The following is a 23,199-nucleotide window of genomic DNA, read 5'->3' as shown; positions in this document are numbered from 1 at the left end:
AAATGTGCTTAGCACAGTGCCTGGTACCTAATAAGCCCAGCAGCAATATTAACTATGAATACACACTCCTGGGTCTTTCTATAGCAACCTTCCTTAGTTGCCAATAGACTGGTCTGTTTCTTTTTAGATAGCCAGAAAGTAACGTGCATATATTGGCTAGTAAGACAGTCTCCTTTGTTATTAAAATAAAACACAGAGAAGTTTCCAAAATCATGGCTGAGACATATGCAGGAGGATAGGTCTTCCTCTTCTCCCTGAATCTTACTATACTGTAGGGTCACTGCTGCATATTTTACTTTGACCAATAAATAAATAAATAAATAGATAGGTAGGTAGGTAGGTAGATAGATAGATAGATAGACAAAACACTTTCCCTTAGTTTTCTCAACATGACTGAATCAAATTCACATTTTCAAAAGAAAGTTTCCTAAATACTAAGAGGGAACAGAAAAGAAAGAAAGCACAGATCCTTCAAACTCGTGTGTGTGTGTGTGTGTGTGTGTGTGTGGTTTACTTTTCTCAGAGCTAATATATTTGGTTTTATGAATTCACTTCTGTAATACACTTTTTGCCTTCTTCCTGTAATTATTTGTTTACAAAATTGGGTGTGTATTTTTGTAATGTACCTTAAATTCTTAATGGAAAAGAGAGGGCCTGTTCTAAAATAAACTATATGGAAGATAGATGATAGTGAGATAGATAGATAGATGATAGAAAGATACAGTTAGAAAATAAATAACTTTCCAGAATTTTTTAAACTCAGATAACTACTTCTGGGCCAAGTGAGATGACACCCTTTCCTGCCACCTTCCTCACTCCACCTGGTGGGCCCCATATTTTTCCCTATCACACATGAATGGCCTATTTGCTCTCTTCTTGTCCACTGCCATTTCCCAGGACTACGAGGGTTGTAGTGACTGATGTAATCAAAGCTTTCACCCTCTCTAGTTCAAGTCGCCATCTCTGTCTGCTTTAAAACCACTTTGTAATTAAACTGAACCTCCCTAAAAAGTTTTACCCATTACAGACTCAGGGTACCATTATACCTTGATATAAGATGCATTTTCACATGAGACACATATCTGCTTATCTATATCAGAGGGCAATTATATTATCAACAGAAGACTTTTTGATGCTTTCATTCATCTCCTATATCCTCCTCCATGCTTCATAAAAGGCACTCAGAGCCATTTCAGAAATACTTGTTAAATTGAGTTGAACTGAACTAGAAATACTTATATCCTTTTCTCAGGTATTAGATTTTTTATTGAAATATAGTTGATTTGTAATATGTTAGTTTCATGTATAGAGCAAAGTGATTCAGTTATATACACACACACATATGTGTGTATATTTTTTTTTCAGATTTTTTCCATTATAGATTATTACAAAATATTGAATAGAGTTCCCTGTGCTATATGGTAGGCTCTTGTTGTTTATCTATTTTATATGTAATAGCGTGTTTCTGTTAATCCCAAACTCTTAATCTATCCCTCACACCCCTTCCCCTTTGGTAACCATAAGTTTGTTTTCTATGTCTGTTGAGTCTGTCTTGTAGATAAATTCATTTGTAGCATTTTTTCAGATTCCACATATAACTGATATAATATGATATTTGTCCTTCTCCATCTGACTTACTTCACTTAGTATGATAATCTCTGGGTCTATCCATGTTGCTGCATGCATTCATTCTTTTTATGGTTAAGTAATATTCCATAGTGTATATTTACCACATCTTCTTTATCCATTCATCTGTCGATGGACACTTAGGTTGCTTCCAGTCTTGGCTACTGTAAATAGAGCTATTATGAACACTGGGGTGCAAATGTCTTCAAATTAGAGTTTTCTCTAGATATATGTCCCAGAGTAGAATTGCTGGATCATACGGTAACTCTATTTTTAGTTTTTAAGGAACCTCCATACTGTTCTCCATAGTGGCTACACCAATTTACATTCCCACCAACAGTGTAAGAGGGTTCCTTTTTCTCCACACCCTTTCCAGCATTTATTATTTGTACTTTTTGAAGATGGCCATTCTGATTTGTGTGAGGTGATACCTCATTGTGATTTTGATTTGCATTTCTCTAATAATTAAAAATGTTGAGCATTTTTTCATGTGCCTTTTGGCCATCTGTATATCTTCTTTGGAAACATGTCTATTATGTTTGTTTAGGTCTTCTGCCCATTTTTTGATTGGGTTGTTTGTGGTTTTTTTGCTATTAAGCTGTATGAGCTGTTTGTATATTTTGGAAATTAAGTCCTTGTTGGTTGCATCATTTGCAAATATTTTCTCCCATTCTGTAGGTTGTCTTTTCATCTTATTTATGATTTCCTTTACTGCGCAAAAGCTTTTAAGTTTGATTAGGTCCAATTTGTTTATTTTTGGTTTTATTTACTTTGCCTTGGGAGACCTATGAAACATTGTTCAATTTACGTCAGAGATTGTTTTGCTTATGTTCTCTTCTAGGAGTTTTATGGGATCATTTCTTATATTTAAGTCTTTAAGCCATTCTGAATTTATTTTTGTGTATGGTGTGTGGGGATATACTAACTTCATTGATTTATATGCAGCTGTCCAGCTTTTTCAAAACTACTTGCTGAAGAGACTGTCTTTTCTCCATTGTATATTCTTGCCTCCTTTGTCAAAGATTAACTGACTGTAGGTGTGTGGGTTTTTTTCTGGGCTCTCTATTATGTTCCATTGATCCGTATGTCTGTTTTTGTGCCAAGACCATGCTGTTTTGGTTACTGTAGCTTTGTAGTACTGTCTGAAATCTGTGACGGTTATGCCTCCACCATTGTTCTTTTTCTTCAAGATTGCTTTTCAATTATGGGTCCTTTGTGGTTCCATATAAATTTTAGGATTATTCATTCTAGTTCTATGAAAACTGGCATGGCTAATTTGATAAGCATCACATTAAATCTGTATGTACTTTAGATAGTATGGTCATTTTAACAATGTTAATTCTTCCAATCCAAGAGCATGGGATATCCTTCCATTTCTTTGAATCATCTTCAATTTCCTTTATCATTGTTTTATAGTTCTTAGGATATAAGTCTTTCACCTCTGAGGTCAAGTTTATGTCTAGGTATTTTAAATTTTTTTGATGTGATTTTGAAAGTTTATTTTTTACACTTTTGCTTTCAGATATCTATTGTTAGTGTAAAGAAAGGCAACAGATTTCTGTATGTTAATCTTGCATCCTTCTACCTTGCTGAATCCTTTATCATATCTAGTAGTTTTTATGTGGAGTTTTTAGGATTTTTCTGTATATAGTATCATGTCATCTGCATATAATGACAATTTTACCTCTTCCCTACCAATTTGGATACACTTTATTTCTTTTTCTTCTCTGATTGCTGTGGCTAGGACTTCCAATACTATGTTAAATAGAAGTGGTGAGAGTGGGCATCCTTGTCTTGCTCCAGATTTTAGCAAGAAGGCTTTCAGCTTTTCACCATTGAGTATTATGTTGGCTGTGGGTTTGTCATAAATAGCTTTTATTATGTTGATATATGTATCCTCTATACCCACTTTGGTGAGAATTTTTATCATGAGTGGATGGTGAATTTTGTCAAATGCTTTCTCTGTATCTATTGAGATGATCATGTGACCTTTGTCTTTTCTTTTGTTGATGTGGTGTCATATATTAAATTTTGAATGACAGAATTTAACAGCTAAATTGGATCTTCCATCTGTTTCTAGCCATCACTTTATTAGAAATCATATTGATTACCAATTTATGTTACCATTGAAGAGCCAAAATGTATAATAATAAATGTATATATAATAATAATGTATATAATAATAAATGTATATAATAAATAAATAAATAATAAACAAACTGTCATATTGATTTTTATAGGGATTCAAGGATATTTCTCTTGAGAGGTTTATACATGGTGGAGCCAATGTTACAGGATTCCAGTTAGTAGATTTTAATACACCTATGGTAACCAAATTAATGGATCGCTGGAAGAAACTAGATCAGAGAGAATATCCAGGATCCGAGACACCTCCAAAGGTATTTGTTTGTTTTTATCTTATCTATTTTTAGAATTTTTAGTATTTTTTAAAATTTAAGGTAGAAAGCTCATTATGCAGTTTTCCTAGTAATATTTTGCCAGACACAATGTGGCATAGGGCAGAAATATTTTTTCACTATTTGTCACACAGCCCTTAATAACTTCTAAATTTCTATATTTAAGAGAGGAGTTGTTAGACATTAGTTCAAGTAGTTTACTATATTATATTATATATTATATATATTATATTATGTTTTTATATTATTTTATGATTACTTTGTGTATGAATTTCCATGAAGAAATTGTATGCTTTTTAAAAAAATTTTGTTAACTAAATATTTCAAATGTGAACAACCACTGGTAGCTATTCCACCCAGATAAAAATATATTTGCAAAGTGATTTACAATGAGTAGGGAAATTGGGAAATTGGTAGAAATGTAAAATGTATAAGCTTCTGCAAAATTTCTCTTTCAAGTTAACAGTAAAATGTCAGATTTTTAAATTTTATGTGACAGACATTACAGAAGTATGTTATTGGTATCTACAAAGGAAGCTGGTAAATTTCTGATCATAAGCACATTTTTTTCTCTCCTGAAGAGATAGATGACTTCCTTAGATATCATGTAAATAATGGCATAATGTTTCTTAAACTCCAACTCCTACATGGTTTTGAATTCCTACATAAAAAGGTTTCATCATTTCAACAACTTTTACTAATCTCTCACTGTGTATTCTAGTAAAAAGTTTTCAAATATAATTTGGAAATTCTAGCCTAGAAAACTATGATCTAGGGGTAGAGCAAGTCGGTTCTTCCATTTCCTAATTATAAAACTTTCTCTACTATCCATGTCAATTTCTTCTCTGTAATATAGGAATTTGGCTAGTCATAACATTTTCACTACTCTATAGAAGCATGGAATTTCAAAAGAAAGCATTTATTGAGTATCCACTATGCTCAAACACTGTAGTCCAACCCTCTGATTTTACAGATTAATAAATACAAGATATTAAATGGTATGTTAATTGGCTGTCCCTGAGTCAAGGACCAGGTTTGTGGAATGCCCAGGACCAAGTCATGGGTTCCCTGAGTCTTAGACAAGTGCATTGTCCACTATATTACACCACTTCTCATGCTTAGATAATACATATGAAAGCATATTAAAAAGCCAAAAAATTTTCAAGATGTAAACCACCTTCAGGATTAAAAGAAACTTGAGAAGTCTTTTAGTCTTTTTGCCTTCAAGCTGGTTCAGAGAAAAATCATCCCAAAAGCTCAATTATATCAAGTATTAATACACAAGGAGAAAAGTGTAAAGCTTCCTTCTAAACTCATTGGGACAGTTTGCTTTACAGATATTCCCCTCATTCTGTCATCAATGTATGTAGAGACTCCCTTGCCCTTCTCTTCTCTATTTGTATTTCTTCCTTCCTCACATTTTTTTCTCAGCCATATTTTATCTCAGCATTTTTTCTGTAAACCATCTCTTCAAGTTCTTTTTACCCTTACAGTTTTAGTATGTAGAATGGGCTTCAAACTTCTTGGCAGTGTTTTGCAGCACCTTGTGACTTTTTTCATTTCAGTGATAATATGTAATAATATGTGTCCACTGTGGTCCTCCTGTCTGGACACACTGGTGTCGTTTGTCCTTCCCTATCTTGCCTTTAGCCTATCACAATGTTTACTATTTGATCATCTCCAACCAGACTTATCTATGTCAAAGCTTTGGGCACTTTGTTTTATATGTAAATACATATAATTTTCTCATCTTTCAGAGTTTTCTTAGCGTAATAGTAGGCACCCAGTGGCCATTTAATAAATAGATATAGCCAGTTCTTATTGTTCATGGTAGTCCCATTCTATAAAGTTGCCATGAACACTGAATGAGTGAATACTGAACACTTACTCCTAGGGGAAATTACAAGGTTAGGTCACTACATTTTTGTCAAACAATCAAAACATAACACTTTGTTTTATCTGTGTTTCTGTTTAAAGATATCTTATTTAAAACATTGTCAATAAATTAACATTGAATTCATGGCCAATAGCAGTATAACTCAAGCCTGAACAAAGCTTATCTAACATGTATTTTTTTCCATAAGACACATCACAGCTTTCTTGTACTGAGGAGCACTAGACAGCCATCTTTTGGGCCATCTTTGTAGTCTTCACCATTCCTAGCCAGTATCTAGCTCTCAGATATGCTATGAAATTCAATCCTCACAAGTACCACAGAAGATAGTCATTATTTTATTTGATTTTGTTCTGCTTCATAGCTGAAAAATGTACAACATATTCCCATAAAACTATGAGTAGCAGAATTAGAATTCACCTAGTTCTCAAAACCTAAATTCTTGCCACTGTGCTGTGATTCTGCCAAACTCTATATTTTTATATACAAATGTTGATAAACAGAATTCATCCCACCATTCTAATCACTGGTTAAAGCAGTGAATAGCTCTAGGTCAAGACTTAGTTTTACTCTCCTCCAAAATGAAGAGTATGTTTAATAAGAATTTCTAGATACCATCTAGAAATGCGTGCCCATAAATATGGTTTCTTGGACTTCAGCACAATAAGACACATGGAAAAGAATGAAATCCTTTAAAATGGTAAAACCAGTTTAAACTACTGCTTCTTTCCATCTATCAGCTCTATGACCCGTCAAAAGCTTTTGCCACTCTGGCTGAATGTCTGCTTTTCTCTGCTCCACTCTATACGATATCTGTTCTCTTTTCTAGTTCACTTGTTTCATAAAAATGAATGGACTTTTTAAAACACAGCAAGTGCTTTTGCTTTTTTGGAGTCATATCTCTCAGCTTCTTTCTTCCTATTAGAAAAGCAACAATAGTTTTCTTTTCTTCTCCTTGATCCTAAAATGCTAGCATTGCATATTTTCTCTTGCCCTTTATATCTTTGATAAGTTCTACTTTATTACTTGTTTTTATTTTCTTGCCATCCAGAAAGATGATTTGATGGCTTTCTCTACTCAAAGGTATGTTGCTCCAGGCAGTGGAGGAGGTATGTCCATTTTTGGCTGAGTACCTTGGTTAAGTACCTTAATTTCCTTCGACCATCCCATTCCAAATATGAAGGTGTATGCTTATCATTAAACCTATTTTGTCATGTCCTTGAAGAATATATAGCAAGGCTTATAATTTATAAGTCACACATAAATCTTTCTGATGAAGCTTTAATTAGATTCTCTGACATTGAAAGGTTCTTTGTTAGAATTTATATTCTTTATCTTATCCATGTTTTAGTCCTTCTCTTCCCAGGATCGCTGACTGCTATGCTTAGCAGGTATATTGCCTAAGTTTACTTTCTATGATTTAAATTTCAAACGATTTTTATTAATTTATAAGCAGCAATTCAGGATCATTTTCCACATTCCATAGCACAAAAGTACCTCTCGTATAGGCTTAGAATGTGTTAATCATATAGAATTGACCATATGGAATTCCTGAAAGAGATAATGTATTTTTTTCTTATGACTAGCAGTTGATGCTCTGCCACACAAGAGAATTGTTCCATATGTTTCATATGTTTAGGAATTTTCTAATCAAACTTTACAAATGTTCCCTGTTCTTTTTATTTTCAGCTTAAACAAATCACATTTTCTTCTCAGATTTTCCTCATTTCCTCTCCTAACCTTAATAATCTTTTCCTGAGAGTTTTGTCTTTTCTCAAAGAGAAGCATGGGACAATCATCAGAAAGCAGATGATCTATACTTCATTTCTCCACTGTATCCTAAGTTATGATAAAAACTTAGAGAAATGACTTAACCTTCCTGAGCACACTCAACAGGCATGGACATAACAATACTTGTGCTTATTTAACCATGTGTATACACACTTTTTAAATAAATAGATGTTATTTCTGGCATTCTATATCTGAGTAACAGTAAACATTCCCACTCATTCTTCTGAGAAACTGGACAGAGTTATATACTCCAAGTCAATAAACATATATTAAATCTCAGGGACTCCTGATGGGCATTTGGAGGAGGAAAGAGTGAGACATTCCAGCCCTCCAGGGGTTCAAACACAGCAAGAGATTACGGCATTTAGTCTTTTTTTTTTTATACTTTAGCTGTTTCACTTGGACACAACAAAAAGACCACACCTAGAGGCCTTGCTTCTCCCAACTGATGGAAAATTGTGCATTAGAATTTCTATTTTTCAGAGTGTGTTTTCTCCTTTTAAAACCACAGTGTTAAGAATTGATATACAGTCTTTGTAATAAAGTAATAATAGAAATTTCTGAAGCTAGAGGCAATTAATTATCAGTAATTTAACTGCCCTTCTGGCAGCATGGTACTTTATGTCATAAACAAACAGAGTCCCCAGACTAGTCCCCAATTCCGGTGATTGATAAGAATTTAACATTTACCATTATAATTACTTTCATTTTGTTAGTATACATCTGCTCTGACTTATGATGGAGTCCTTGTGATGGCTGAAACATTCCGAAGTCTTAGGAGACAGAAAATTGATATTTCCAGGAGAGGAAATGCTGGAGATTGTCTGGCAAATCCTGCTGCTCCATGGGGCCAGGGGATTGACATGGAGAGGACGCTAAAACAGGTAACACACAATTTTATTTACATTCAATTTATTTCACAGTCATTTTTTAATGGCATATTCAAGAAAACAGAATAATCTATCTGTGAATAAATATATATTACAATTGTCATTTTATTATATTGAACCATTTTCATTTCTGAGACTTTTCTAAATAGGATACTGGATAGAATACTGATGTTTATATGATATGTAGATGCTTAGCCAGGATAAGTTGGTTATGCCACAGTAATAAACAACCCCAAGTCTCAGTGGCTTAAAACATCAAAAGAGTATTTCTCACTCACAATCACCAGATTAGTAGGGGCACTTTGTTTATTATAATCACTCAGGGATCCAAGCTGACATAGCAGCTACCATCTTGAATGCTACAAAGGGCAAAGAGTTGTGGGCAGTTTTCTAATTGGCAATTAAATGCTCTGGCACTCATCACATCTGTTTACAACTCATTTGTCAGAAAGAGTCACATAGACCTAGCTAACCAAAAAGGGTGCAAGAAGTACAAGCCTACATTGGGCCAAGAATGAGGAAGAACCTCAAACATTGGCAAACACTATTAATCTACTAATCTACTGACTACCTCAGTAGATCTTTATTTACTTTTTTTAACATCTTTATTGGGGTATAATTGCTTTCCAATAGTGTGATAGTTTCTGCTTTATAACAAAGTGAATCAGCTATACATATACATATATCCCCATATCTCCTCCCTCTTGCATCTCCCTCCCATCCTCCCTATCCCACTGCTTCATGTGGTCACAAAGCACCAAGCTGATCTCCCTGTGCTATGCAGCTGTTTCCCACTAGCTATGTATTTTACATTTGATAGTGTATATATGTCCATGCCACTCTCTCACTTTGTCCCAGCTTACCCTTCCCCCTCCCTGTGTCCTCAAGTCCATTCTCTACGTCTACATCTTTATTCCTGTCCTACCCCTAGGTTCTTCAGAACCATTTGTTTTTTAGATTCCATATATATGCGTTAGCATATGGTACTTGTTATTCTCTTTCTGACTTACTTCACTCTGTATGACAGAATCTAGGTCCATCTACCTCACCACAAATAACTCAAATTCATTTCTTTTTATGGTTGAGTAATATTCCATTGTATATATGTGCCACATCTTCTTTATCCATTCATCTGTCGATGGACACTTAGGTTGCTTCCATGTCCTGGCTATTGTAAATAGTGCTGCAATAAACATTGTGGTACATCACTCTTTTTGAATTATGGTTTTCTCAGGGTATATGCCCAGTAGTGGGATTGCTGGGTAGTATGGTAGTTCTATTTTTAGTTTTTTGAGGAAATTCCATACTGTTCTCCATAGTGGCTGTGTCAATTTACTGTCCCACCAACAGTGCAGGAGGGTTCCCTTTTCACCACACCTTCTTCACCATTTATTGTTTGTAGGTTTTTTGATGATGGCCATTCTGATCGGTGTGACATGATACCTCATTGTAGTTTTGATTTGCATTTCTCTAATGATAAGTGATGTTGAGCATCCTTTCATATGTTTGTTGGCAATCTGTATATCTTCTTTGGAGAAATGTCTATTTATGTCTTCTGCCCATTTTTGGATTGAGTTCTTTGTTTTTTTCATATTGAGCTGCATGAGCTGCTTGTAAATTTTGGAGATTAATCCTTTGTCAGTTGCTTCGTTTGCAAATATTTTCTCCCATTCTGAGAGTTGTCTTTTCATCTTGTTTGTGGTTTCCTTTGCTGTGCAAAAGTTTTTAAGTTTCATTAGGCCCCATTTGTTTATTTTTATTTCCCTTTCTCTAGGAGGTGGGTCAAAACAGATCTTTCTGTGATTTATGTCATAGAGTGTTCTGCCTATGTTTTCCTCTAAGAGTTTTATACTGTCTGGCCTTACATTTAGGTCTTTAATCCATTTTGAGTTTATTTTTGTGTATGATGTTAAGAAGTGTTCTAATTTCATTCTTTTACATGTAGCTGTCCAGTTTTCCCAGAACCACTTATTGAAGAGACTGTCTTTTCTCCATTATATATTCTTGCCTCCTTTATCGAAGATAAGGTGACCATATGTGCGTGGGTTTACCTCTGGGCTTCTATCCTGTTCCATTGATCTATATTTCTGTTTCTGTGCCATTACCATACTGTCTTGATTACTATAGCTTTGTAGTATAGTCTGAAGACCAGGAACGTGATTCTTCCAGCTCTGTTCTTCTTTCTCAAGAATGCTTTGGCTATTCAGGGTCTTTTGTATTTCCATACAAATTGTGAAATTTTATGTTCTAGTTCTGTGACAAATGTCATTGGTACTTTGATAGGGATTACATTGAATCTGTAGATTACTTTGGGTAGTATAGCCACTTTCACAATGTTGATTCTTCCAGTCCAATAACAAGGTCTATCTCTCAATCTGTTTGCATCATTTTAATTTCTTTCATCAGTGTCACATAGTTTTCTGCATACAGATCTTTTGTCTCCCTAGGTAGGTTTATTCCTAGTTATTTTATTCTTTTTGTTGCAGTGGTAAATGACAGTATTTCCTTAATCTCTCTTTCAGACTTTTCATCATTAGTGTATAGGAATACAAGAGATTTCTGTGCATTAATTATTATTAATTAATTATTATTACTAGTAGTTTTCTGGTAGCATCTTTAGGATTCTCTATGTATAGTATCATGTTATCTGCAAACTGTGACAGCTTTATTTCTTCTTTTCCGATTTGGATTCCTTTTATTTCTTTATCTTCTCTGATTGCTGTGGCTAAAACTTCCAAAACTATGTTGAATAATAGGGGTGAGAGTGGACAACCTTGTCTTGTTCCTGATCTTAGAGGAAATGGTTTCAGTTTTTCACCATTGAGAACGATGTTGGCTGTGGGTTTGTCACATATGGCCTCTATTATGTTGAGGTAAGTTCCCTCTATGCCTACCTCCTGGAGAGTTTTTATCATAAATGGGTGTTGAATTTTGTCAAAAGCTTTTTCTGCATCTATTGAGATGATAATACGGTTTTTCTACTTCAATTTGTCAATATGGTATATCACATTGATTTATTTGTATATATTGAAGAATCCTTGCATTCCTAGACAAACCCCACTTGATCATGGTGTATGATCCTTTTCATGTGCTGTTGGATTCTGTTTGCTAGTATTTTGTTGAGGATTTTTGCATCTATGTTCATCAGTGATATTGGCCTGTAATTTTCTTTCTTTGTGATATCCTTGTCTGGTTTTGGTATCAGGGTGATGGTGGCCTCATAGAATGAGTTTGGGAGTATTCCTCCCTCTGCTATATTTTGGAAGAGTTTGAGAAGGATAGGTGTTAACTCTTCTCTAAATGTTTGATAGAATTCACCTGCGAAGCCATCTGGTCCTGGACTTCTGTTTGTTGAAAGATTTTTAATCACAGTCTCAATTTCAGTGCTTGTGATAGGTCTGTTTATATTTTCTATTTCTTCCCAGTTCAATCTCGGAAGGTTGTGCTTTTCTAAGATTTGTTCATTTCTTCCAAGTTGTCCATTTTATTGGCATATAGTTGCTTGTAGTAATATCTCATGATCCTTTGTTTTCCTGTAGTGTCAGTTGTTACTTCTCCTTTTTCAATTCTAATTCTATGAATTTGTGTCTTCTCCCTTTTTTTCTTGATGAGTCTGGCTAATGGTTTATCAATTTTGTTTATCTTTTCAAACAACCAGCTTTTAGTTTTATTGATCTTTGCTATCGTTTCCTTCATTTCTTTTCCATTTATTTCTGATCTGTTCTTTATGATTTCTTTCCCTCTGCTAACTTTGTGGTTTGCTTTGTTCTTTTTTCTCTAATTGCTTTAGGTGTAAGTTTAGGTTGTTTATTTGAAATGTTTCTTGTTTCTTGAGGTAGGATTATATTGGTGTAAACTTCCCTCTTAAAACTGCTTTTGCTGCATCCCATAGGTTTTGGGTCGTTGTGTTTTCACTGTCATTTGTTTCTAGGTATTTTTTGATTCCCTCTTTGTTTTCTTCAGTTATCACTTGGTTGTTTAGTAGTGTATTGTTTAACCTCCATGTATTTTTATTTTTTACAGATTTTTTCCTGTAATTGATATCTAGTCTCATAGTGTTGTTTCGGGAAAGATACTTGGTATGATTTCAATTTTCTTAAATTTACCAAGGCTTGATTTGTGACTTAAGATATGATCTACCCTGGAGAATGTTCCATGACCACTTGAAGAGAAAATGTAATCTGCTGTTTTCAAATGGAGTGACCTACAAATATCAATTAAATCTAACTGGTCTATTTTGTCACTTAAAGCTTGTATTTCCTTATTAATTTTCTGTGTGGGTGATCTGTCCATTGGTGTAAATGAGGTGTTAAAGTCCCCTACTATTATTGTGTTACTGTCGATTTTCTGTTTTGTAGCTGTTAGCATTTGCCTTATGTATTGAGGTACTCCTATGGTGGGTGCATATATATTTATAATTGTTATATCTTCTTGGATTAATCTCTTGCTCATTTTGTAGTGTCCTTCCTTGTCTCTTGTAACATTCTTTATTTTAAAGTCTATTTTATCTGATATGAGTATTGCTACTCCAGCTTTCTTTTGATTTCCATTTGCATGGAATATCTTTTTCCATCCCCTCACTTTCAGTCTGTATGTGTCCCTAGGTCTGAAGTGGGTCTCTTGTAGACAGCATATATATGGGTCTTGTTTTTTGTATCCATTCAGCCAGCCTATGTCTTTTGGTTGGAGCTTTTAATCCATTTACATTTAAGGTAGTTATCCATATATATGTTCCTATTACCATTTTCTCAATTGTTTTGAGTTTGTTATTGTAGGTCTTTTCCTTCTTTTGTGTTTCCTGCCTAGAGAAGTTCCTTTAGCATTTGTTGCAGAGCTGATTTGGTGGTGCTAAATTTTCCTAGCTTTTACTGGTCTGTAAAGATTTTAATTTCTCCATCAAACCTGAATGAGATCTTTGCTAGATAGAGTGATCTTGGTTGTAGGTTTTTCCCTTTCATCACTTTAAATATGTCTTGCCACTCTCTCTGGCTTGAAGAGTTTCTGCTGAAAGATCAGCTGTTACCTTTATGGGGATTCCTTTGTATGTTATTTGTCATTTTTCACTTGCTGCTTGTAATATTTTTTCTTTGTATTTAATTTTTTATAGTTTGATTAATATGTGTCTTGGCTTTTTCTCCTTGGATTTATCCTGTATGGGACTCTCTCTGCTTCCTGGACTTGATTGACTATTTCCTTTCCCATATTAGGGATGTTTTCAACTATAATCTCTTCAACTATTTTCTCAGTCCCTTTCTTTTTCAATTCTTCTTCTGGGACCCCTATAATTCGAAGGTTGGTGCATTAAATGTTGTCCCAAAGGTCTCTGAGACAATTGTTGTCCTCATTTCTTTTCATTCTTTTTTCTTTATTCTGCTCTGCAATAGTTATTTCCACTATTTTATCTTCCAGGTCACTTATCTGTTCTTCAGCCTCAGTTATTCTGCTATTGTTTGCTTCTAGAGAATTTTTAATTTCATTTATTGTTTTGTTCATCATTGTTTGTTTGCTTTTTAGTTCTTCTAGGTCCTTGTTAAACGTTTCTTGTGTTTTCTCTCTTCTATTTCCAAGATTTTGGATCATCTTTACTATCATTATTCTGAATTCCTTTTCAGGTAGACTGCCTATTTCCTCTTCATTAGTTAGATCTGATTGGTTTTTGCCTTGCTCCTTCATCTGCTGTGCTGTTTTCTGTCTTCTCATTTTGCTTAACTTACTGTGTTTGGGTTCTCCTTTTCACAGGCTGCAGGTTCATAGTTCCCATAGTTTTTGGTGTCCTTTCCCAGTGGGTGAGGTTGGTTCAGTGGGCTGTGTAGGCTTCCTGGTAGAGTGGACTGCTGCCTGTGTTCTGGTAGATGAGGTTGGATCTTGACCAAACCAAAAAACAAATCCACTAATTATAACAAATGCTAAAAACTGTACAAAAAAAAAAAAGGGACAGACAGAACCCTAGGACAAATGGTAAAATCAAAGCTCTACAGACAAAATCACACACAGAACCATACTCATACACACTCACAAAAAGAGAAAAAGGAAATATATATATATATATATATATATATATATATATATATATATATATATATATATAAAAGAGGAAGAGAGCAACCATTAAAAAATAAGAGGAAGAGATCAACCAAATCAATAAACAAATCTACCAATGATAATAAACTCTAAATACTAAACTAAGATAAACAGAAGACCAGAAACAAATTAGATGCAGAAAGCAAACCCCAAGTCTGCAGTTGCTCCCAAAGTCCACCACCTCAATTTTGGGAATACTTGTTGTCTATTCAGGTATTCCAGAGATGCAGGGTACATCAAATTGATTATGGAGATATAATCCGCTGCTCCTGAGGCTGTTGGGTGAAATTTCCTTTTCTCTTCTTTGTTTGCACAGCTCCTGGGGTTCAGCTTTGGATTTGGCCCTGCCTCTGCGTGTAGGTCACCAGAGGGAGTCTGTTCTTTGCTCAGACAGGATGGGGTTAAAGAAGCAGCTGACTGGGGGCTCTGGCTCACTCAGGCTGGGTGGAGGGAGGGGTACGGAATGCGGGGCCAGCCTGCAGTGGCAGAGGCCGGCATGACAGTCTGAGGTGTGCCATGTGTTCTCCTGGGGAAGTTGTCCCTGGATCATGGGACCCCGGAACTGTTGAGCTGAACAGGCTCCAGGAGGGAAGATGTGGATAGTGACCTGTGCTTGCACACAGGCTTCTTGTTGGTTGCTGCAGAAACCTTAGCATTTCATGCCCATCTCTGGTGTCTCCTCTGATAGCTGTGGCTCGCGCCCATCTCTGGAGCTTGTTTAGGCAGTGTTCTGAATCCCCTCTCCTTGTGCACCCTGAAACAATGTTCTCTTGCCTCTTAGGCAGTTCCAGACATTTTCCCAGACTCCCTCCAGCTAGCTGTGGTGCACTAGCCCCCTTCAGGCTGTGTTCACGCAACCAACTCCAGTCCTCTCCCTGGGATCTGGCCTCCAAAGCCAGATCCTCAGCTCCCAGACCCCACCCGCCCTGGTAGGTGAGCAGACAGGCCTCTCAGGTTGGAGAGTGCTGGTCGGCACTGATCCTCTGTGTGGGAATCTCTCTGCTTTGCCCTCTGCACTCCTGTTGCTGTGCTCTCCTCCATGGCTCCGAAGTTTCCACCCAACCACCCACCATCTCCGACAGTGAAGGGGCTTCCTGGTGTGTGGAAAGTTTTCCTCCTTCACGGCTCCCTCTCAGAGGTGCAGGTCCTGTCCCTATTCTTTTGTCTCTGTTTTTTCCTTTTTCTTTTGTCCTACCCAGTTACATGGGGGAGTTTCTTGCCTTTGGGAAGTCTGAGGTCTTCTGCCAGCATTCAGTAGGTGTTCTGTAGGAGTTATTCCACATGTAGATGTATTTCTAATGTATTTGTGGGGAGAAAGTTGATCTCCACGTCTTACTCCTCCACCATCTTGAAGGTCTCTTCTCAGTAGATCTTTAAATTGCCTGTAACCTTGGATTGTTTGTTTACTTTAGTCTTTTATAGTTAATACTAACACCATTTTTCAAGTGATTAATGTGATATGTCTGTATTTTTAGTATTACATCTTAAATGTTCTGAAATGTCATGGATTCAGAACGTAAGTTAAGTATAAATGAATTAAAGGAAATTTGGAATAAAGTACACTTGAATATTTTCAAAAATATGTTTATTTTTCTGGATTTCTTATATCTTAATTTTAATATTAATGAGGAGAAATATGATCCGATGTGGTTATCAGGGCTATTTAATCTGTTATATGTATATGCAGATAAAACAGAAAAGTAACTATAAAACAAACCATATTTCCATTCCTATAAACAATTTTGAGGGAGTATTCTGTTAGTTACAATGGGAACTTCATAATAAAAAATAAATAAATAAAACATGTTCATCTCCCAAACACATAACAGAATTGCTTATATATTACTTTGATATTCCTCTTTCAGATTCTATCCCAGTAGCTCAAATATCCCATGGTTTTTTAGTGAGTTGCTTATAATTTATAGTTCCATACCCATGTGTAGTCATAAGCCTAGCAGATGAAGTCAAGATTTCTGTAATTAAAATGGCAAGTGATTACATGTGTGGATTTTCTTTTTCATTCATAGGTTCAAATTCAAGGGCTGACAGGAAATGTTCAGTTTGACCACTATGGACGTAGGGTCAATTACACAATGGATGTGTTTGAGCTAAAGAGCACAGGACCTAGAAAGGTGAGCCACACTTCAACTGTTTTCTTAGTTTTCATTTGACATTTTTAAAGCCTTATAGGTGAAAGGTAGCTGGATAGTCTACATTTTTTAAAAATTGTGAATATGGTTGACCCTTGAACAAAGTGGGAGCTAGGGGCTCTGACCCTCCACACAGTCAAAAATCCAGGTCTAAATTTTAGTGGGCCCTCCATATATGTGGTTCCTCCATAGCTGCAGTTCCACATCCGAGGATTCAACCAACCACAGATTGTATAGTACTGTAGTATTTACTATGAAACGAATCCGTGTAAAAGTGGACCTGAGCAGTTCAAACCTGTGTTGATTAAGGGTCAACTACACTTACAAATAATACTTTCTTGATAATTCATGCTGAAATAAATTCTTGCGTCCTATGACTGATATTTAGTGGTGTACCAAAGCTGAAATGAACTAATTTACATGTTGTTTACATCCTTTATCCAAAATAGAAGCAATATTTTTAAAGGCTTAGCAAAAAAATCCCACAGAACCCATAATGTACTCTTCAGGAAAGCACACAATGTAGGTAAGAGACTTACTCACTTCCATGTAGTCATTTATGAAACTATTAGAGAGAGAACAAAGAAGACTACTTCTAAAGGGCATATTTAGAACAAGCTAAATGTTCCTGAAATAAGCAAGTAAACATTCAAATGAGCAAAGAAAAGAGGAGATGGAAGATAATATTGTTAAGATTATTGTTAGGTTGAAGAGGGAGAGAAACACCTAAGAACATCAACTGAGGAGCCAGGGAGGTTGTTTAGGAAGCTGATGATGAAAGACTTTTGGATTTCAGAAAGTAACTCTGCAAGTCTTCTTATGATGTGACTAAGCATAGTTTTCCCAATGTCCAAAAAGTACTTTATATAATGGAACAATATAATTCCACCACAGCAATTGACTATAAACATTTTATACTTAACACATATAATTTTTTAACATTCTTTTCTCTAGCATTAGCTAGGATGCTCAAGGAAAGACATGCTCAACTTACATTATCTAAAAACTATTTGTTTCAACACTTGGCTGTTTAAAAAAACTTTCCCAAATATACTTTCCTTTGTTAGTATAATAATGATAGTTACAATTTATGAAATGCCTGCTATGTCCCAACCACTGGACTTGGTGTAATTTAATCCTCACAATAAGCCTGTAACAGAGTACAATTATCTCCTTTTTTCTAGTGAGAAAGTTACAGTGCAATAGGCTATGGTTACTTGTCTAAGGCCTACAAGTGAGAAAACAAAGATTTTTAATTCAGATATGTCTGACTCCAGAACCCTTCTACCTAGTACCCTGCCTGAGTAGACTCTGCTGTAAAGGAGTTTATTTTCTAGTAGCATAGAATATAGTAAGTTCCATACGACAGTTAAAGAGAAAGCATGTGGAAAGTCTAAAGAGGAAGAGATCACTTCCAGCTGGAGGAAAACAAATCAAAGGCTGCATGGTGGAGATTTAAAGTTAGTCATGAAGTTAGTTTGGATAGGTAGAAATGGTAGAGGCAAGAACCTGAGGATAGGCTGGATGCAGGATAATTAAAGTCATACATGGAAGATGGCAAAGACTTTCCAAGCTGTGTTTTGCTCCAGTCTGTCATAGCATGTGCTTCTGCATATGTGTGAGGAGAGATTTGGAGCTGCCATGCAAACCATCTCTAGCTTTTCAGCCTTTTAGTGGCATCTCCTTTAGTGCAGGCTGCCAGCTAATATAGGGTAAGCAGGAGCCTATCTGATCCAGATCAAGTAAGGGCAAGAGATGGAATGACAGCTTGAAAGCCAAGCTGTATGATGGGCTCTTTTAAGGGTACTACCCGAAGAAAGGGACTGACATGCTCCCAAGAAGAAAGTTAGGAGGTTCCATGTAAACACCAATTTCACCCACTCTGTCAGCACGCAACCAGCAACAAGAAACAAAGAAGCCCATTTTAAGCAAAGTCCCTCTGCTATCTGTGGAGCAGACAGAATATTCCATAAGTCCTTAAAATAATTGGCTAACTGGTGACCAGCCTGCCACAAACCAGACTCTGCAAAATTAGCCATTTAAGTAGAACCTTTCTAAAATGCAAAAGACAATTCCATATTTCACAAAACAGTAAGTACAAAAAGTAAAATGATCTCTTTATAAAAGAAAGAATAATGGAAAAAGGAAGCTGGTGGTAACTAGTGGTAACATCAAGTGGGCTACTTACGGCACTGAATCTTTTCATGGCCTATTGAAACATGATGGTAACAAAAATTAAGATTTTTAGAGGAGAAAGTTAAAGAATAAGTTGGAAAAGTGAGGAACGGTACATCTTCACACTCAGCTGACATTTGTCTAAGACTCTTAAAAGAAATATGAAATGTGAAATGGTGTAGACTCATCCATCTTTGTTTTTCTTGGGCACTCTGTCAGGAATATTAAACTTAAAAATGAACTACCATGAGAAACACTCTGCTGGTGAGACTTGGCAATATGTCTGAAAAGCTAGCAACCATTCTTTTAAATTGAACACTTGCCAGTAAGAGAGCTATCTTTGAAAATAGATCAGAGAGTTAACCCATCAGTTTGTCTGACTTCCGTAACAGGGAAAGTGAGTGAGAGTCTCATTAAGCAGAAGCCACAAAGCTCTTTCTGAAGTCTCAGCTCCTAAGTATGGTGGAATCTTCTTGCCATTCCAGTGATCTCTCAAGAATGCTCTAAAACCAGGCTTGCGTGGTTTCAGGAATTCTTAATCATAAAAATTGTATTTACTGAGAGCAGGTTATACACCAGACACAGTAAAGGGAAACTGATGTGCATTTTAATATTTAATCCTTACAGCAACCTGAAAGTAACATGTATTTTTCTCATTTTATAGAAGAGAAAAGTAAGGCTCAGAGAAACTAAGTAACCTGCTCAGGGATGTTAAACTAGAAAGAGATGGAGCTGGGGTGGAGACTAATGCTCATCTAGCTTCAAAGCTATTCTCGTAACTGTTACAAAATATCATCAGTCCCAGGGCCCATAACTTTTCCCTTGAGGGTTGGTATGAGAACTGAGCCATATCTTTCAGGACAGGTCTGGTCAAACCAGCTCTCCCAGGAACCAACTTTGAGTAGAACAGAGGCTTCTCATAGCCCCTCCATCTCTACATAATCCCTACATTGCAGGCAAAGTCCACCATAAATATGGAGATATTTACTCATATATTATATTATGGTTATATTTGTGCACAATTCACCTTTAGGAATCCAAAGAAGACAAATACTTCTCTGACATTTCCTGCCAGTTAGCAATTTAAATGCTTCCATGTTTTTGCTTTAACATTACAAAATTATTTTTCACCGAATTTCTGTCTCTAGGAAAAAAGTGCCTCTTTCCCTGTCTAATTAAATGAGATCAGGCATGGGAAGTGTCCCTAGTAAATTGTAAAATGTTGTGAAAAACTGGAGAGAAAAACTCTATCTCATATGAAGTTCTAGGTATAAACTTTAATATTCCTTTCTTTAAGAAGTGACCCTTATATCACTGTTCACCCCATACTGTCCTACTTCCCAAAAAGTCCATGACCCACATGAGATCTATGCACAAACCATGACTCCATACACAAACCATGGTTTTCTTTTTCACCAGAATTTCAAGCAGATATAAGGCAAATAGATACAGTTGGGTAAAATTTTGCCTATTATTTTAATTTGCCAGTACTTCTAAATCATTTATCTTTGGGTGGGGGGAGATAGTCATGAACACACAGGTTGTTCTTAACTGCAAAATGTCAAGGTCTTGTCAACATCTGAAGACTCTCCAGAATGTGTCCCAGATCTGTAGTTTTTCTGTTGTGGGAACTCATTAATAAAGAAAAAATGCTTTCCCAGAAAATGGGCTGCTGAGATCTGGAAGGTGGCTGCATCGTAACGGAGTACTAAACTGTGAAACCTATTTTTATGTTGTATAACTGTCATGTGGAAAGGAAAACTAACAGGGAGCAACTATGTTTTTTAAGTTATTTTTTAAGTACATGTAGGATTTGAAGAGAGGATAGGTCTCAAAGTCATACTTGTTTTGTTTTAATTAAATTTTTCACTGACTCATTAAATAAATATTAGCTATAAATAAATTCAAATGGGCAATTGAAAATAATTGCTGAATTGATTTATACTCATAATTTTGGATCAAACTAAGTAATATAGCAAACCATATTAATGAAAATTCTTTTTTATGTCTATTCTGTTATTGAATATTTGTGAATAATATAGTGTCTCTTTCTGATATGCTAATGCTTACTTTATTTTAAAATGTTCACAAATACTAACATGAAAGTTAAGAACTTGGAGGAAGCAAGAGAGACTTTCAAAACATATTGGGACAAATAGTGATTACAGACCAGTGAGCAATTACATACATTTTATTGGAAATATGAGTTTTATCAACTGCAGCCAGAAATTCAAGAAAGAAGTTTGGCAAGCATTAAACGAACACCCATTTTGGGAGTTTATGTAGCATAATAGCAAAGTATATGGACTGGTAATTGCACCTACCTTTACATTTGCTATGTGTATAAACTTTAAGATGCATATATTTTTTAAACAGTATTCATTACAGTGTCTGCCAGAGAGCAAGCAGGCAAGAAGTGGTAGCCATTAGTATTACTTAGTGGTCTGCATGATAAAAAGAACCTTAAATTTCCTTTAGGACCCCATTTATTTACTTTGTAAAGTGTTTAACTAATTACTTCATATATTTTATGGAAAGGAGTTTGTTCCACATCTAAATGAGAAGTAATATAAGGATTTAAAGTGAAAAAATTAAAAAATTTCAAAAGTGAAAATGTTAAGTAATCATTAATATTAACATCTGATGTATTTAGCATTTAAAAATGGTGAGACTAGTGGCTAGGTTATGTGAAACCAAAAACTATTTCCATATTGCTTTAAAAATACACAAGTCTTTTTTCTTGAAAACATCTTGTATGTGTACCCTATGTAAATCTGACTCTTCCCTTTACCATAAAACCTGTAACATTATTGATAAAATCATGTAAATTAGTTACAGAAGGTGCCAATCAATCTCACTACAAGAGGATCAACACAAATGGTATTCCATCTGTATCCACCTTCTTTTTTGAACTCATCCATTCTCAATGTCTTGGCTACTCCATGATTGTAAATTGCAAATTTGCCAAATGTATAACTAGGCAGTATCATTAGCATCAGGAAAACTGGCTCATTATCAATTAAGAAAACTCCCAAACACATTACTGTGTGCTTTATAAATTTGTTTTGTTTGCTTACTTATTAATACCTCTCATTGCTCTGATAAGAACTAAAGAAAACTCTTCTAAAATGTGTTTTCAATAATTTTCTGTATTTGGCAGGTTGGGTACTGGAATGATATGGATAAATTAGTCTTAATTCAAGATATGCCCACTCTTGGCAATGACACAGCAGCTATTGAGAACAGAACAGTGGTTGTAACCACTATTATGGTAAGTTTTGGTCTGTGCTTTATGATGTTCCATTTTGTCCACAGGCAATTTTAATTCCCCAGCTACAGTGAACAGGGAGGATGAAAGCTGCATCTTAGTGATGGTGGCATGGGTGTTCTGCTCCACAAAAGTCTATCGAGGCTTTGAATAAGTTTGTCTTGAACTTTGAGTACATTTAGTACTTTTATTTGTATTATCTTTTGTTGCATTACTGTTCTTGGAAAAATGCTCAGGTGTTAAAAATTGAAGCTCTCTAGTTGGAAATGTATGAAATGCTAAGATTTCAAAGGACAAAAGAATAAACATGAAAAAGATCAACAACTAATCACATAAAAATATCCAGTAGTAAACATCATATCATTGTTGTTATTATGTTTTTAAAACACCAATGTAATAATCGTTAATAGTGTTTAAAATTACAATTTTCAGGTACTTTATCCATTTAATAATGATTTGCATTGTCTGTTTATAATAGTGGAGGTATGAATGTGAAGATTTTAATGAGTATGCTTTACACAACTATGCTTTAGAAATAAATTTATTTTATATTTAATTTTAATGCAAAAAGGGGTTTTTATACCGATTATTTTTCTCATTGACCTGTGACAAATACACAATAAAATGTACTGGAATTCTCCTAGGAATTAAGAAAAATGATATTCATTCAGTCACATCATAAAATGAAAAATACTCTAAATTTTAAGGCTGCTTTTTCAAAGAGATTCTCGTGAACTTATCTTTTAAATAATATGATGCCTCATATTTTTCTCTTCTAAATTCAAACATGCTTTTTAGAGTCAATGCTAGTCAAAGGAGATCAACAATCGGTAACCTTTTCTATCTAATTTAAAGTTGTATATCCTCAGCTCACTGTCTCATTAGGCAGAACACATTTTTCACTACT

General features: G+C 35.2%; 1 protein-coding gene across 3 annotated transcripts in view; it reads left to right on the top strand.

Annotated features, from left to right (window-relative positions):
* GRIA4 (glutamate ionotropic receptor AMPA type subunit 4) overlaps positions 1–23,199 on the top strand; it is a 515,737-nt gene that overhangs the window by 421,674 nt on the left and 70,864 nt on the right. For all 3 annotated transcript variants that reach the window (XM_060018030.1, XM_060018031.1, XM_060018032.1), the window contains exons 6-9: positions 3,867–4,025; positions 8,445–8,612; positions 16,727–16,831; positions 22,185–22,295. In XM_060018030.1, coding sequence (XP_059874013.1) covers positions 3,867–4,025; positions 8,445–8,612; positions 16,727–16,831; positions 22,185–22,295 — 543 coding nt within the window. The remainder of the gene's footprint in view (positions 1–3,866; positions 4,026–8,444; positions 8,613–16,726; positions 16,832–22,184; positions 22,296–23,199) is intronic.

This window comes from Delphinus delphis, chromosome 8, assembly GCF_949987515.2.
Source record: "Delphinus delphis chromosome 8, mDelDel1.2, whole genome shotgun sequence".
Taxonomy (NCBI): Eukaryota; Metazoa; Chordata; class Mammalia; order Artiodactyla; family Delphinidae; genus Delphinus; species Delphinus delphis.
The sequence above is the reverse complement of the archived record's forward strand: the minus strand, read 5'-3'. Positions and strand labels throughout refer to the sequence as shown.